General features: G+C 42.1%; 1 protein-coding gene across 4 annotated transcripts in view; it reads right to left on the reverse strand.

Annotated features, from left to right (window-relative positions):
* ARHGAP5 (Rho GTPase activating protein 5) overlaps positions 1-15129 on the reverse strand; it is a 48139-nt gene extending 33010 nt beyond the window's left edge. For 2 of the 4 annotated variants that reach the window (XM_080592645.1, XM_080592642.1), the window contains exons 1-3: positions 14854-15129; positions 7480-7586; positions 16-3915 (exon numbers count right to left, since the gene is read on the reverse strand). In XM_080592645.1, the coding sequence (XP_080448771.1) occupies positions 16-3738 (3723 nt within the window). In that variant the 5' untranslated portion in view covers positions 3739-3915; positions 7480-7586; positions 14854-15129. Of the gene's footprint in view, positions 1-15; positions 3916-7479; positions 7587-13107; positions 13222-14853 lie in introns of all 4 variants that reach the window. The other 2 variants (XM_080592643.1, XM_080592644.1) reach the window with 2 other exon arrangements.
* Positions 15130-17341: the final 2212 nt, after the last annotated feature.

Here is a 17341-nt window from a genome sequence, read left to right on the forward strand (position 1 = left end):
GATCAGTCAACTTACCTTCTTATCTTCTTTTCCTTTGTGAGTTTTCTTTTTCATTTTTTTATCATCCAATTCTTGATCAGATGTAATAGCAGGATTATCTATGCCACCCTTCCATGTTTCGACAGGTGAAAGCAGCGGGTCTTCTTCACTTCCACGATGCCTTCCTTTTCTTTTAGTTTTAGAGGTGGTAAAAGCCTCATCGTCACTTGCATCCGAATGTGTTCTCCTATAGTAAGACTTAGCTTTGCTGAACAGTGTCTTAGACTTATATTTGTACTTTGAAGGTCTTCTCTCCCCGTGACTTTTAGACATTCTGTCAGAAAACCCATTTTCTTCATCACCCTGGGCATTTATAACAATTGAATTTCGAACTTTAATAACACGATTCTGACTGTCATCCGGAACTGCATAGATATCATCTGCAAAGCCTTTATGTTTGAAAATAGTGTCAATAGGTTCAGCGTAATTGTCAGATTGGTCTATATCTTCTGGCGGCGCTGCAGGCACCCGAGAAGGTTGTTTCCTGGGATTTTTACCAATACCTGCCTCAATTGTTTTTAGGAGGTTAGGATCCAGTTTTTTCACATTTGTTCTTGGAACGAGGGGTTTCGGTTTTATTGGGGGAGGCACTTTATGGTTGCGTTCGTGGTCATGACAATTGAGGGGCGTACTGTGGATAGGATACTCGTTTCCTTCTAAGTCCAGTCGGTACTTCGAACGGTCACTGGGCGTCGGGAGTAACCTCACATCATCACCAATCGGACTGTAAGGCGGTGGTCCCTCAGCATCATCCTCTGAATCCGGATAATTATAGTCAAGGGAACTTCCTCTGGGAGATCTTGAAAAAACATCTTCACTTGTGTGTGTTGTTTCCCTTGTGCTGTCTGACATATAAGAACTTTCAATCATGTTTTTCTTCTCTAATACATCACTGAAGAACAACGTGAAGACCTCAGTTTGACGATGATACTGAGATAATGAATACAAAGCTGTAAACTTCGCAGTAATCTCTGTCGCTATGTGCTCTCCTTCAGTCATGAGTTCCTTGATTGCTTCGTTCTCAAAAAAGTCTGCCTGGCTGTCTGTAACAGCCACTAACTGGACAGGAATCGTATCCTGAACTTCAGAAAGAAACGCGCGAAGCATTCCCATGGATGCCTTCCTCTTTGCAGAATAGACCAGAATGTATCCGTGAACGAGTTCGTCTTTCCTTACACCAATCGAAGAGTGGTACGATAATATAGTGATTTGTATGCGGCGCCTCTTTTCACCTATTATTTTATCAAGCATCAAAGAATTGTTCTGGCCAGCCTGAGCAGCACTACAGGAGTGAGAGTCAAGGAAGGGTGACAGAATGAGATCCACACTGAATGGATCACCACACATGGCACACATCACAATTCTTAAGTCAGCCTCTGACAGATCTTTAATGGTAGGAACAGGACTTACAACATCAAAGTGGTGTTTAACTGCTTCCAGTACTCCCCTCAGAGCTTGTTTTATTTGGGTCTCGTTAAATTTACGTGGATATGTACCAGCAGGCACATCTACGAAAGGACACTGCAATTTGTTGGCCAGCTGCTGTCCCTGATGTCTCAGAATAGGCAGATTCTTGCTAACACTGTCCCTCTGGTTAGCCAGTATCAACGTAAATGGAAGATTAGCCATATACTTGTCTCTCCTTATCTGAGATGCTTCAGCCCTTATTTTTGCAATGCACTCCCCAATAAAATTCAGAGATTCAATGGAGTTAAACACACAGAAACAACCATGTGGTTTGAAGGTAGAGGTCCACAACTGAGTCAACAGGTATGGGGATTTTGCATCAACAGGCCTAAGATCTAATTCATATATTTTTCCATCCAATGCATATTCATCATCAGTGGATTGTGTCCGAATTTCATTTGCTAATTCTTGTGCAAGGCCATCTTTGCCCAAAATGAAAAGATTAACCTTGTCTATATTGGCACTATCATGGTATAAATTCGAACGGCCATGATCTAGCTGCAGAAGGCTGTTGGCAAGTAGCTGCTCTACTTTAATGTCCATGCAATTTTGGCCACTGAGACAAGTTTCTTTAGTTGGGTGATAAACAAATCCTATGTGTTTAAGCAGAAGAGATTCTCTGTCAGGTGCAAGTTTCTGTAAAGCTTTGTATCTGGGCTCTTCACTCAGAACTGCATGAATTTCACTCATTTTATCTGAACTTGGCGTTGCATTAAGATCCAGGTCATAAAACAGCTCTGAATGTTCAAAAAGCATTTCCTGAAACTCCTCTTTGGCTTTTTCAACAATCTCCCTCTGATGCCTACCATACACTTCCTTGCTATCTGCATCGGTGATGTATTTGAATGCCTCATCCTCCATTACAAAACATATAACTTCTTCCCATGGCTGTCCGGGTGAAATGAACTGGATTTTCTCAAGAGTTTTTTTGAATTTCTCCTTCATTTCCACCCTCCGTTTTTCAGATATAAGATGCTGCACGTGGTTTTGATAAACTTTTTCTGCCTCTAGCGTAGTGAGAAGATCAAATGGAATCCTTCTGTCGTTCACTTTGTCTATATGGTCAGTTTCATCCCAAGGTGTTTTTTCAAGCACTACAAAACAGGACTGGAAGTCAGGCCTTTTCTCTATTAACTTCAAGGCTTCTGACCAGCTCAAATGTTCAATCTCATCAAGATTTGACAGAAGAGTATTAAGAGCTCTTGGCAATGCATTAATATATTCTTCTTTTCTTTTTCTAATATGCTCCTGTTTAAGCTGCTCTATGTGTTTTGAAAATGTATTTTTGGCCTTTTTCGTTCCTTCCAAATTTATGTACTCTTCATAATCAGGGTGGTTTTTCAGTTTATTACTAACAGTTTTCCAAGTGGCATGATAGTCTCTCACAGTTTGGACAAGTTTTTCAAACTTGTCTGTTGCTGTAACAACTAGCTGTCTTTGCGTTTTATAGGCATCCAGATAGGGGATGATTTTAGGTTTACCACGAGTTTTATCCATCATTTGTACCAGTGCAGTAAAACAAGTTTCCACGTTGACATTGAATCTTGCCGATGTTTCCACTACCACAAGGTTTTTCTTATTTGAAGCAAACGCCTGAACTTCTCGCAGATAGTGATCCACACATTCATCACATTTTGTTGCTGCTATTATTATAGGTTTTTTAGACTTTGATAGCTGAATGTAGAGATTATTCACAAATTTAAGTTGATCATCGAACTTCCTATTGCATCCTTGGCTTACATCAATGCACAGTAAAAAACCATCTATGCTTAATTTCCCTTCAGGCATTTGTTTCTGCTCAAAGTCTTGCTCCAAGCCTAGCTGATCTGTGCAAATGTACATTAGTTTTTCTGCTGACTGCAGTTTGGAGGCAGCTGCACGTTTTATATAGGGTTGTAAGTTCGTACTCCGATGAGGCAAGAAAGTCTGATCATCAATGAACTCAGTCTGTTCAATAACGTGAATTCGGCACTCAATTCCATCCTCACCGCTTTGTGTTACGTCACCCCAGTACAAAAAGTGATCATTGTTAACAACTCTTCCTCCAAAGTCAATTGTGCTAAGCACAGAGGTATGCTCAGGATAGTATTCATCTGCTTTTGAGCGAACGAATCTATTGCACAAACACGACTTTCCAACTCCACAGTTACCTTTATCCTTTTCAGTTCCAGACAGTCCAACAACACTAACAGCATAAGATGGGGGACGTGGCTCTTTGTTTTTTGCCATCATAACTTTCCTCTCATCCTTCTGCAATTATCAAGGTAACTGTATGTGGTTTTCATTCTGGAAATGTTCCTACAAGTTTGAAATTGTATATCCAGGGTTTCAGAAAGAGCTTTCCGTTGTTCTTGCTTCAGCTCGTCATTGAGAGAACTTCAAATACTCAGGACGAGGAAGATCATCCTCCTAAAGGAAAAAAAAGAGGGAAAAAAAGTTAAAGACTGAAGGTATTTCCCTTCTATAATTCATAAGAGAAAAGAAATTTTAAAAGCATTGTTACTTGCTTACTCTGAAATTGTTTTCTCTGTATACAAAAATTCCACAACTAATTTAAATGTGATCTTGAACTCAGAATTAACTCATGTTAATGTTATTTATATCATAGATGTAAAAATAAACAGTTTTTAGACACAGATCAATAACAGTTCACCTGTTTGGATAGATGATCAGCATACATCTGAAAAGTACAAATTACTGTTTTCTTTCCTAACTTATGAGCACCAGAAAGCATTTGCCATTTTCTCAGAATTCATCTTATTACTTGGGATGAGGGGCAAGTGAAATTCTACAATAGCAAGTTCTCACTAAGTATAAAGACAATATAAATACAACAACAATATCCACATACGCGTACTTTTATTCATGTTCATACTTCCACTGGATAGCAGGCTTACCTGCATGAATCACATTACTTTTGTGTGCATTTGTAGGTTTGGTTTGAGGTTTCAGTAAAGAAATTTCTAAAATAAGAAGCTGTAAAACCAGGAAGTTGACAATGGGACTCAGCTGGTAGCTATTCTGCAGAAGTAAACTACTTCATTTGTATACCAACAGTAAACTGTTTTTAAGTTTCTAACCTGAAATGTACTAAGTACAAACATTGGCATACAGATACTAATACAGAAAAACAAAGACTTAACTCTGAGGTTTTAAAAATTACAAGTCACTCAGTCCTCCTGTCTCCAGCAAAAACAAAAAATTAGAGTAACTGTAAAAAGAAAATCTACCTACACACAAACTTCCACAGAATTATTACAAGGTTCCAGCGGTTTGATTGAAGCTGACATCTGGTATAACAAATACCATTCATCTTTTAATCAGAAGATGCTGCTTGCATACATTTGCAGTATGCAAATGTAAAGACATTTTCTATTTTAGAAACAGTTGCACTACGCGCAAAACATAAAAAATGAATAGCTGAATGGCCAGACCCAGCAGACTATGATTAGGGCCACTAACTGGAGGTGTACCCAAGGGGTTAATATTCAGTGCAATACTGTTCAACATCTTCCTTTATGACTTGGATGATGGGGCGGAGCGCACGCTCAGCAAGTTTGCCGGTGACGCAGCCGGGAGGATTGGCCGCAGCCGGGAGGATTGGCCGATACACCACAGGGTTGCGCTGCCTTCCAGAGGGACCTCGGTAAGGTGTAGAGAAGGGCTGACAGAACCTCGTGCAGTACTAGAAGGAGAAGTGCAGGTGACTGAGCACTGGGACAGGCTGCCCAGAGAGAATGCGGAGCCTCCCTCGTTGGAGATATTCAAAAGCCATCCGCACTTGGTCCCGGGCAAGTCGCTCTGGGTCTTCCTGCTTCAGCAGGGGCACTGGACCAGCTAACCTCCAGAGGTCCCTTCCAACCCTAACTATTCTGTGAATATATGTTGGTAATACTACTTTTCTCATTCTCTTGATGAAAAGAAAGCAATCACATGGCACCATAAATGGAACATACAGATTACTTAAAATATTTGCTTTTACATTTGTGGAGTACAGAGTAACGGCATAAATGTACCTAAACATATATAAATACACCATACTTGAAGGAAAAGGCATAAGGAGCATCAACAGTGAAATTTTAGTCTCAGTATCTCAGTTTTATTTACTATTTTGTCATTCTTAGCAACAATTTGTTGAGTGGTACTGTAGTACCTTTCTTCAGTAAAAAAAAAAAAAAAGAAAGAAAAAAAAGTCCTTTGGGGAGCCAAGAGCTGGACTCGATGATGCTGGTGGGTCCTTTCCAACTCAGGATATTCCATGATCTGTCACCCAGAAGGCTCTCAAAATCTGCCTCAATACTAAGTCACAAACATTAAAACATACCTGAGCTTGATGGCATGCAGTAACAAGAGAAATATTTGTATCACATTGTAAGAGAAAATGGACTTTCAATACCTTGGCTATAAAGAATCAACGCCTGGTCAACAGTTTTCCAACTTACAGTCTAACACCTACAAACAGAAATCTGAAGTTCTGATCAAAAGCATATTCTGTATGTAACAAACTCTGTAATAAAGTTCATTGACCACAATATGGAAATAAATATATGCAAAAAACAGCTTTCGGGTATGGAAATAGTCAAGAAAACTACCTTTTTAAATATTTATTTTAAACAAAGTATGCATTTCACTGCAAAATGAAAGGGAAAATAAAAATTTTTATACTTAATAGTTTTCATACTGCAAGAAGTGAAACATGATGCTTTTTAGAAAATTTTGTTTGTTTTAAATTAATTTACACAAAGATGTTCATAAAGAACTTATTTTAGACTGTTTAGTTTTTTTACTTTTTCCACTGTATTTTTATATCCGTAAGACAGAGAATTCAGAGCTAATAGAAGATGGCTCTGGGAACAAAAATACTTAGTAAAAGCCGTGTTTATATTTCTACAAATAAACCCAGTGTTTTGTTTCCAAAGCAAAGCTCATCATAGTAGCATCATTCAAACTATTAGAATGAGAAGTTCAGTCACCACTTGCGCCATAAAATGTTTTCTATTTACCACAGCACAGTACAGATTTGATGTGGACTAAACTCGAACACAAAAATCTTCATTCACAGGATTATTTCATTTAATCAGGAAGACACTGTCTATTTGCAACTAGTTTACAAGAAGCAATCAATACTTTCAGATACCCTACATCCGCACATAGCAAGGGTTCTTCCTTCTCTAGCAATAAATGTTTTAACCAATCAATATATTTTTAAGAGACTAAGTAGAAAGAGTAAGGTGACATGGGACACTTACAACGCAAAAACAAACACACTAGCCTCTCATAAGATTTCTGACATGGAAGATTCTCAAAACAGTGGGAGCCAAATCACTTAAGATATTTAAAACTAGCTCTTTTTTTTTTTTAAACAATTTCTATTTTGCACTGACAAAGCAAAGTCACAGAATGAGATCTATTTTAATTAAGTAATAAACTTGATAAAAATCTAACATTATAATGGCTTCATATTTAACATGTAATCATTATTGAATTGCTGCCTAAATGGAAGATTTTTCTATTTGGTATACTACTAATTTAAATGCACTGTACAATTTTGAAACATACACACAGAAACTACACAATAAGGTACTTTCATTGCATTACTTCAATCTTTCAATCTGCCTAATTCCAGTATAACAAAATGAAAATACTCCAAGTCCCCTCCCCCCAACTTTTTCCTTGTTACCAATTCAAAGGAGGGGTGGTTTATTTTCTCCACGTTACTTCAGTCTTTGAATTGAAAATAACAGAGCACTTCTACATGTAAACAGAAGGATTTTGACAAACTATGGAACACAAAGTGTATGACATCACTGCAGGAAGAATCCGACCTTCAACAATCTCGCCATAGGATCTCATCTCTACAGGCTTTTAGATTTCCCAGTGTAGTTTTAAGAAAATACAGCATATCACCTTGTATTTATTCATCCACCCTCCCCCTTAAACAAAAGATTATGAAAACCTAAAGCCCAAACTTACCCTTAGGAAAACAAGGTGCAAAGCAAGATGATTATCCTGCTGTGATCTTTCTGCAGTGATGTCACACATTTAAACAGTGTCCTTCAGTAAGTCCTTCCCTGAGGGATCTGAAAACAAAAATAAGATTCATTAGCAATTGCAAAATAATGAAAGCAGGAGCAGCAATCAGAAAAGGTACTTCGGTACTTCTCATGCACAAGTTAAGAGTATTGTTTCCCTCATTTTAAACCTATAAACCTAATTCAGAACTCAGAGCCCAAGCTGGATCTTCCTCTAAACTTAGAGGGTTTAAATCCTCTAAACACAGCTATTAATACTTGGAACAGACAGAGGACGTAACTCTTCCTAAGGACCTGTGATTTCAGAAGTTCAGCTTGATATTTTAACAACTCCTGGGCTGCAGAAGCCTCTTCTGAAAAGTGAATACAGTGTCTCAGATAACACACAAAATATAAGATACAAAAATCACTAATTACTGACAGAATTTGGAACTCTAAAATATCTAGAATATAGTTTTGCAAGATTAAGTCAGCAGAGCCAGTAACTGCAGAATACATAAAGTGAATGTATGCCTAAAGATACGTATGTAAGTTTTATTACTAAAAAAATTACTGAGTACCTCAAAACCCTTTTACCTGAAAAAAAAGGCATTTCTGAAGTTAATGATATCATTGACTGTGACAAATCAGAAATTGAAAACATATTTTTACTGGAAGATGGTGAATTCTCAACTAGGATACTAATTTATTAGTATAACCCTGGTATATGTTGATTTTACTGCATGGCTGCTGCTGTAAAGTAAACAAAATTGGGTCTCTTCCACGGAACTTCTTCAGTTTGCAACCACACAAAAGCAAACTTTGGGTGACGGGTCAGTACTGCACATAGTAACGTAAAGAAAAGTAAAGAAACTTGAGGCACTTGGACTGGAGCACGATTTACACCACTTTTAACTAGGGAAAGCCGTCATTTTTAAACGAGATGCAGCACCATGCTGGAAATGTGCTAAACATAACATCAGGGAAGTATGGCAAAGGTTTTTCTTGTTTATTTTTTGGGGGGTCATTACAATTATATTCTTCCTAATTCTACTTCGCTTTGGGAATAACATAGGTAATTGAAAGAGTTTAAGCTTTAGTAATCCTTTTGGACAAAGCAAGCGATAAGCAGGACACCAACGCCACACCAGTCCTGCAGTTCTCAGCTCGTGGTACCAGACACCGCAGTGATTAGCTAGCACGCTAGCAGTCCTGCGCTAACCATGGCCCTGCTTTAAGGCCAACCTCCGTCACGCCAAAGAGAAGAGCGGAGGCAAGCCACATCCCTGCCCTTCCCTCCCAGCTGTCTGTGGCACTGCCCTGCACCCACGGGAGCCAGGGGGCTACGGCATGGCAGAGGGTCTGCCTGGGCACCTGGCAGAGCCGTCGGGCTGCCGGAGGGAGAAGTGTCCCTGCCCGCACACAGGCAGCTGGGGGCACCAGCCGGCGGGCACCGCGCGCTCTGCCACAGGAGAAAGCTCTTTAAAAACAGGCCCCACGTGACCTGCAGAGTCACCGGTGCCATTTATTTTCTATTAAGTCTCTCAAAGTCTTCTGAGCAGAATTCTAAACTTTAGCACAGGATATCATGTTATCAGCAGCTAATAAATACTAAAATACTATCGCCTATCACTATTTGGTGATTGCAGCTGCACAGGAAGCTGCAGATGGGTCCATAGGCAAGGAAATCACTCACACGCAAATACTTGGAGTATTTCTGAATACCTTCCGAAATTGTTCGCTGAACCTAAAAATGTTTACTCTCTGCAGACCTAACACTGAAGAATAAATGTTGTGGCACAAGAACTGCTCGTGCCCACAGCAAACTAGGCAGCTGAAAACAACACTGACAGGGGAAGGAAAAAGTGGTTCCCCGCAGTCCTCCAACTCACTCTAATTTTTGCAGAGAAGCAACAGTGAGGGACCACTAATTGGAAAGGGTTACTTTCAATCATCGTAGTTTTGTGATGGTGTTTGTAAATTAGGTTGCCAAGCAGAAAATAACAAAAAAGCACACATGAAGAGAAGGGCCACCCCAGCCTAGTCTGCTTTTCAGGATATGTGAATACACTGAGAGAAAATTAGTGCAAACTCCACCGCGGATCACGAAGTCAATTCAAACACATCAGATTTCACAGAAATAGCCTGTAGGATGAGTTTTGAATGCATACCACTTCCAAATATCAAGGACCACAACTTCAATGAAGCTAGAGCTTTGGATTCAGATTACTACTGACAAAGTTTTCATAAGATTTGGCCCTCATTTCACAGTTTGAGAACGAAAATTTAGCTTTAGAAAATATTTAGTACGGTATCTGAACTCCCAAGACCTATCAGCCCATCAGTAATCATAGCTCTACCCAAAACATAGCAGAACAACAATTCAACCATTGTCACTTAAAGAGCCAATAATAAAATAATGTTGATGTAGCTTAAGGTAGCTGTGCTATTTCTCATTCAGTATTTTCCACCAGGTATCCTTTTTTACTCTAACAAGCATAAAAAAATATCTTCAAAACCATCCTTTTAACAAACTAAATCAGGTCCAGAGTATACCAATACGAACTTACCAACAATCTTAATTCACGGAAGTCTGTTGAGGCCCTAAGCACTCACCGTGCCCCCTGTTATCTTCACTACCAGGCCAAGAGTCACCCTTTCACAAGTACCAGTAATCTTAAGTAATTAACCGTACTTGAAATCTGATTTATAAGTAAGGGTAAATCCAATGCTCCTTGGTAAAATTCTGCAAGTACCAGTCAAAAAAATAAAATAAAAAAAAATCAAAAAGAAAAAAAACAGACTGCACATCAGGAAATAAGCTCAACCAATTAATGGCAAGGTAACAAGGGATGACCTGAAATGCCTTCAGTAGCGCCACAGACCGACAAAGGAATAGAGTTTTAATGGCAGGGTGATTAGTCCTGCTAGGTAAGTGGAGGATGAGAATGGATTACCCCAACTGGTCTGGTATTCATCTCAGACTTGGTTACCACGATGTTCACCTGCCATCCTTAAAGAAGTCAGATACTAGATGCTCCTTTGTATACAAAAGCAAAGTAATCAGTTGACAAAAAAGAAGAGAAAAACTGACTGCCCAACTTCATATTAAAAAGTCAATGCAAAACTGGGTTTAAAAACAGAAGTTCAAAGATCTTACTATGTTTACTAAATTTCTCCTATTGATAACAATACTTTGAAGACCTCTGGTGTATTACCCAGAATTAAATCAAGGCTTTTATTTCTAAATTCAAAAGAGAACAGCACTCCTCAGCTGGAATCCAATATTCTAGGGGCACCTATTAGCATTGCTGCTGTTAGCAAAAAAAAAAAACACAAACAAACTGCACAAATTAGATCAAGGTAAAATACACAGGTAAACTTCAGAAGCTCAAATAATCATCACTGCACAAGTCTGAACTTAGGCCTCTCAAGTGACTTATCTACAGATTTCTGAATATCTGAGAGCGTTCAATGCAGGTTCAAAGCTTTCAACAGCAAAGTAAATAGTACAAGTTTACAGGAAAAATAGACTCATAATCCTTTTTCCACAGGAAAAGCTACTGAAGACATGCATAGCATTCACAGCAGTTTCTCTGTAAATAACCTGATCAGGTAGCCTGCACTAAGTTATTCAGGAAGAACACAAAAGCACTAAAGGAAGAAATCTTACAAAGGGAATCCAAGATAGAACTGATAGAAAAAGAAAGAAAATGAGGCAGATGAGGAAGGAGGGAACAAGGTAAGCAGAGAAATGAGGTTAAAATCTATCCGCTGCAAAGAGAAGTTAAAATCCTGGCAGAGGTAACCTCAGTAAATTTCACCGATCCACACTTCTGGTTTATTTTGTGTTATTTTGCTTGATGGGGAACCACGTACAGACTGTAGGTACTGACACCCTTAGCTTGGAGACTTCATTCAAATGGTAACTCGGTGTTTGACCTTGTACAAGCCAGATGCCTAAGTTCTACCCGTGCAGAATGAGGACTCTTCTAAGTTGTTCATGAAATGAGCAAATAACAAGCCACGTACAAGTAGAAAATAATATTTTGCCTAATAATTAGCTAACCTACATGAGCTCATACTACAACATAAAAACCGTACACGTTTCTAAAGCTGTGCATGTAGGTATTAGTTTCACTTTTTTAAAAATGCAAACATTCCTCTGCAGCGCTAGTGTGTCAGCTGATAGAGTATTGCAAGAACGTGTGGGAACCGTAACTGAAAACCAAAGAAACAACTCTAATTCACCATAAAATGCAATGTGCAGAAATAGCCACTGACTGATTAATTCAGTTTCTGGTAGGTGTTAATGATTTAAAAAGCACAGCTAATACCTGAATTTAAAATAACTTCACTGCAATTCCTTCAGTTTTTCCTGCCAGAAATTTTGAGCTCATTTTTCTTTAAATATCCCATTAAAATCCACAGATTTAAGGAAGTGATGACAAGGTTCAAACAATAATCTGTAAAATTAATACGCTTACTAATTCTTTTTAAAATCCAATGGAAAAAAACAACAATATTCCACCTCAGTTACACTGACCTCTAGCCTAGGAATTCTCAGGGGGGAGGGAAAAAAAACAAGAGTACTGTGCCTCCTTTAAGTTATTACTAACACAGAAACAAGGAAAAAATCTTGGCAGTCCTTGCACACAATTCTCAGTGTTGTTGGAACTACCTGAAACTAAACTTTTTTTTTTTTTTTTTCTTACAAGCGTGGCTAAACGCTTTCAAAACAACGGGAAGCTTAGGTCAAATAATGCGTTACTTACTTTTAGACGTGCATTTAAAATGGCCAGCCAAACGAAGCGAGCCTGCCCGGGCTTGGTGCGCCTATCCCAGGATAGCCATGCCTACAAAGCCCCCTAGCGGCCGTGCGGCTCAGGCAAGCCCCAGGAGTTCTCGCCAGCACGGGAAACTCTTCCCGACCAACGCAGGCTCCCCTGAGCAGCAGCCTTTCATCACCACGCAGTGAGAACACAGCACAGGTTTTACTCTCGCAGCTACGTCATTTATGGATGCAATGCTTTCAGTCTGCAAACCGACGTGACTATGCCAGCAGTACCTAATACCGAACATTTGGCTTCGCAAACTTCCATTCTTTCGGTAAAGGTCAGACAGTATCATCCCTGAAGCATGTCTGACATGTGTAATTTTAAGGACACGCCACATGTTAGCCTACCAAAAACAATGACGTGGAGTGTTTTAAAGTTTTATGCAAAATATTCTCGAAGGATGCCAGTACATGGGATTTATCTTCTGTTAGGAACATACCTTCGGAAGACTTAAGGTCCTGTCAATCTCCCTTTAATATCTTTATCAAACAAAAGTAGAACTAGTTTTGTACCGTCTACTCAAATAACAACTCCCAAACTTATACAGAACAATCTGTTATTATGATCAGTGCATTTCTTTCCTACAGAGTTTGCACAAGGAAAAACACCTATAGCTTCAGGAAAGCACATTTTATCTTTAACCTCAAAAATGTGCAGCATTTGATTGCTAGTGCTAAATATAGGATTTTAAAAACAATTCAGTCTGAGCATGAGGTATTTAATTGGATTATGTTACACATGCAATGCCTTACCTAAAATAAAGTCCAATATCGGTAAGCAGCAGGCATTTGGTTGCAATTATTTTTATTTTGAGGGGTGGGGGGAGTGCGACGACACAACACTGGCAGCCACTTCCTATGGGGATACTTTAACAAAAAAAAAGCATACTATTTAAGTCCAGTATTTGCCAAGCTTTAAAATAACTTGTTACAAAATACACCAAGCTAGTGATAATGTAACAAATGCTTAAACAATTTCTGCTACTTTAGGTGCCATAGACTCTTTTTAAAAAAAAAAAAAAACTACTATCTTACTATATTGACATCATGCTTTGAGAGCTCTAGTAACACTGAGTTCCAGTGGAATACTATAAATAGATTTTAGCACTTCTTGAAAATAATTTTCAAAGAAGGAACAAAAGAAGGTAAACCCTCATAAAAACACACCTGAATGAATGTTTGCAACATGGTAGTTTTAGATACATACTGCAAGTTTGAAATACAAACGTGTTTTTTTTCCCTGAGAAAACAGGCAACTCTGGTCACTGATGTCACTGTTGAAAACAGCTATCATACTGAAGAACCTCAGGAAGGTAAGACAGCACGACAGAAGAATGCAGCCTACTAATTCCTCATTCATTTATGAACTAAGTGTACAAGTATCAGTGCTGTAACTGGCTCCAATGCACAGGTTTAAAATGGACGTTCAATTGACCAGCAAATGCTGTTATCTCTTTACTGCCTTTACTCTGCAGTGTAGAGTTTTTAAAATTCTGTCAAAGATCTTGATTAAGAAAAAAAGAAATCCTCCACTTATCCGCATGACACTGAACTAAAGAATACACACATACCCCCACAGGCCTATTTTGGTCTAGATTTAAAACGTTCCCCTCCTACTTATTAAGGAAATATTCCACGCTGATATCAAAAGCGATAGAGGAGAGGGCAAAAGGGGGCTACAGAGCAAGGGTGGGGTGGATTCTGGGGGGGAAGGTGACGAGTACGTCCTCCTTCTCTGAAGAAACAGTCCATTTTTAAGGAAAATAGTGCTTTATACTCCTTACGTCCTATATTTTCAACACTATGGCGTTCTATCTGTGGTGCTTTCCTTGGGTGGAGAGAGTCTAAAGGTTATGCTGGTTGAAGGGATTCAAAATGCTCGAGAGCTGCAACACCGCAACTGGCTACCCTATTTCAAAGGCTTAAAATCCACCTGGTGGAAAAACAGAAACGCACACACATCATTAGGCGAGCGAAGTTTTCTTAAATTTAGCGTCGAGCAATATCTGAAGGTGAAAGGAAGGAGGAGGAGAACTGACAACTGTTCAGATTCACTGGAGAAGCAGGAGCAGGCGAGTAGAAGGGGGCGGCGAGGAGGGAAAGAAGTACGGAGAAAGGAGAAAAGGGGGGGGGGGGGAGGAGACGGGCAGCGGGAATGGGAGAGGGGAGGAAGCCGGAGGAGTAGGGGAAGGAGGGAATGAGGAAGGAAGAGGAGAGGAGCGGGGAGCTCCCTTCCTGCCTCCCTCCCTCCCTCCCTCCCTCCCCGGGGAGCCGCGGCCAGCTGGCAGCCGCGCACGGCAGGCTCGGACCCTCCCACGGCCCAGGCCTTCAGCACCTGGCCGGGGCCGGCCGCCCCGCTCCCTGCCCTGCCCTGCGCGCTCCCCGCTCGGCCGGGCCCCGGCCGCAGCCCGCAGCCCCTCAGCGCCGGGCCGGGCCGTGCCGAGCCGTGCCGCCCCCTTCCCCCGCTGCCGGCTCGGGGCCGCCGGCCCCTGCCCTCACCTCTGGCCGCCGGGATCCGGCTCCTCCGCGGCGGCGGCGGCAGCAGCATGCCCGGGACGCTCTCTCCACGCCGGCGGCTCCCCCGGCCCCGGCCCCGTCCCCGCCGGGCTGGCTCCGCTCCGCTCCCCGGCCCGCCGCCGCAGCCCGCGGCCCCCGTCCCGCCTCCCCGCTGCTCCCTTCCCCGGCGCCCTCGGCTCAGTAATGGCGGCCGCCGAAGCCTCCCCGGCTGCCGGCTGCCTGACGGCGCCTCTCGCTCCCCCTAACTTTACCTCAGCAGCTTCCCTCCCCTCCCCCCTCCCCTCTCCTCTCCCCTCCCGCCCGCCCGCCGCCGCCGCGGCTTCAGCGCGCGCGCTCCCGCCCGCCCGCCCGGCCAGCTGCGCGTGCGCGGGGCAGCGCCTCTTCCTGCTGCCGCTGGAGGCACCGGGAAGCCGGCCGCGCGCCCGCCGCTCCCCCCCCGCCTCCCCTCCCCGCCTCCCCTCCCCTCCCCGCGCGGGCACGCGCGCCGGGCGGCCCCGCTGCTGGTGCCGGCGGCCGCATGGGTGGCGCGGGGAGGGGACGGGGCTCCGGGGGTCGCGGGTTCTAGTCCCGCCGCCGCCGGCCGTGCTAGGCCGAGGCGCCGCGGCGTCGCGTACGGGCTTGTGGCCGCTCCGAGGTGTGCCCGCAGCGAGCCGGGGCAGCGATGGGGGCAGATGGACGGAGTTTGAAACTCCCCCGAAGGGGCAGAGGCCGGCCCCAGTCCTCCGCTCCCCGGTGGGGAGGGGACGAGCACGCCAAAGGGCCCCGCTGCCAGCCTCGCGTCCCCCGCTTCTCCTTGCCAGGCTGCTTGACGCTTTTCACTGTGATTTCCAGGCTTAGCAAATAAAACACAACATACCGCTGCTGTCTTTTTTCCCTTGATAAAGGCCTGGCACCATGAGCAGGCTCTGCGGCCTGCAGAGGTAGATGGCTCGCAAGCGAGGCGGCCATAGCCTAGCGCTTCACAAACGGCACCGGGCGCCTGGAAACTTCTGGAGTCCGACTTGACATTTTTCACCTTTATCTCCACATGCCACCAGTTTGCTGATGGCTGACGGAAGGTCACGTCCCTCTTCCACCTCACAGGGCTTTCCTGGGTCGTAATCAATGCTCGTGAAGCATTCACACAACGGCGGCGTGAAGTAGCCAGCACGGGTTTGTGCCGCCACCAGAGCTGGCTCGCGGCACAGAGCGGTAGAGACATGGGGCACAAGGGAAGAACTAACAAGTGGAGGCTAACGTATCCCATCCCCTGCATGAGGCGGGGAATCTATAGGCATCGGGCAGAAATGCATATTCTACTCATTGTTTTCATGTACACATACAAAAGAACAAATTAACACGTTACTTACTCATGGCACATTCAAAGTTTTGAACACGTTACTTGTAACAATAATGTTAGATCACCGCGTGATTCGTTCCCTGCATTTTTATATGGTGCACGCACATTTTACAGTTTTACACATGAAAATTAGGAAATTAAATGAACAGGTTAAAAATTCAGACCCTTTCTTAAGACACGTTGCCTGTAAACTTGAATTTTTGAGAAAATTCTAACTAGCAAAACCCTGCGGTGTTAAATTTGAACAAACAGCCTTACATAGACACTGCCTTACAGGAGAGTATTTCTAAAGATACTTTTCTTAGTTAGGTCCTCACTAATGAGATAGAAAATTATTTGACACTGTAATTGGCATGTCTGCGAAAGAGTTTCTGTAGTCACATCTTCTTTAAAAACAAAAGGCAAGCTAAACAAGCCTAAAATCATAAATTAATTCTAATTTGAATTGCCTGATTTTGAGAGTTTCTTGTATTTATTTTTGTTCAAACTACATTTTATACGTACAAGTTGGGGCATTAAAATCCCATTTAAGATTACCAGAATTAAAGCCTTATATTGATATTCATATGTAGTTAAAAAAATCTTTTGAGATTTCTTATTTCAATAAAATAGAAGTTTTAAGGAATGAGACCTATAATTCCGAAACTCTGCATTAATTATCTTAAGCAGTTAATATGAAAAATGTTCTTAAAGTTCTGTCGTGTAGAAGACTTCATGCAGGGATTGATTGTGTTGCTTACTTCAAACCTGATTTGACAATTAAAGTGGGCTAAAACCAAAAACCTCAGGCAAACCAAGTAGGCTTACATAGGTATATATGTAAAAAAAAAGTTTAATGAAGCCGGACATGAGCTTGGGAATAGAAGGAAGCCTTTCCTGGCAAGCTCAAACCTGAAGCACAGAAGGAGGGTGCAGATTGCTTCAGTTAGAAGGGGATGGAAATACCCTTTGTTACAGGGAAGGCAGAGGTACTCTTCACGACAGAGGTACTCTCTTCACAGACACGGGGTGAAAGGCAGAAGGCACAAGTTGCTTCTTATTATGTTAGTCCCCAGCAGACACAGCAGCAGCTTCAAAAGCGGTCCTTGGTGAACGAAAGGAACAGGTTTCCAGGCAGAATTAGATTGGCTA

The sequence above is a fragment of the Anser brachyrhynchus genome, assembly GCF_964034855.1.
Source record: "Anser brachyrhynchus genome assembly, chromosome: 5".
Classification (NCBI taxonomy): domain Eukaryota; kingdom Metazoa; phylum Chordata; class Aves; order Anseriformes; family Anatidae; genus Anser; species Anser brachyrhynchus.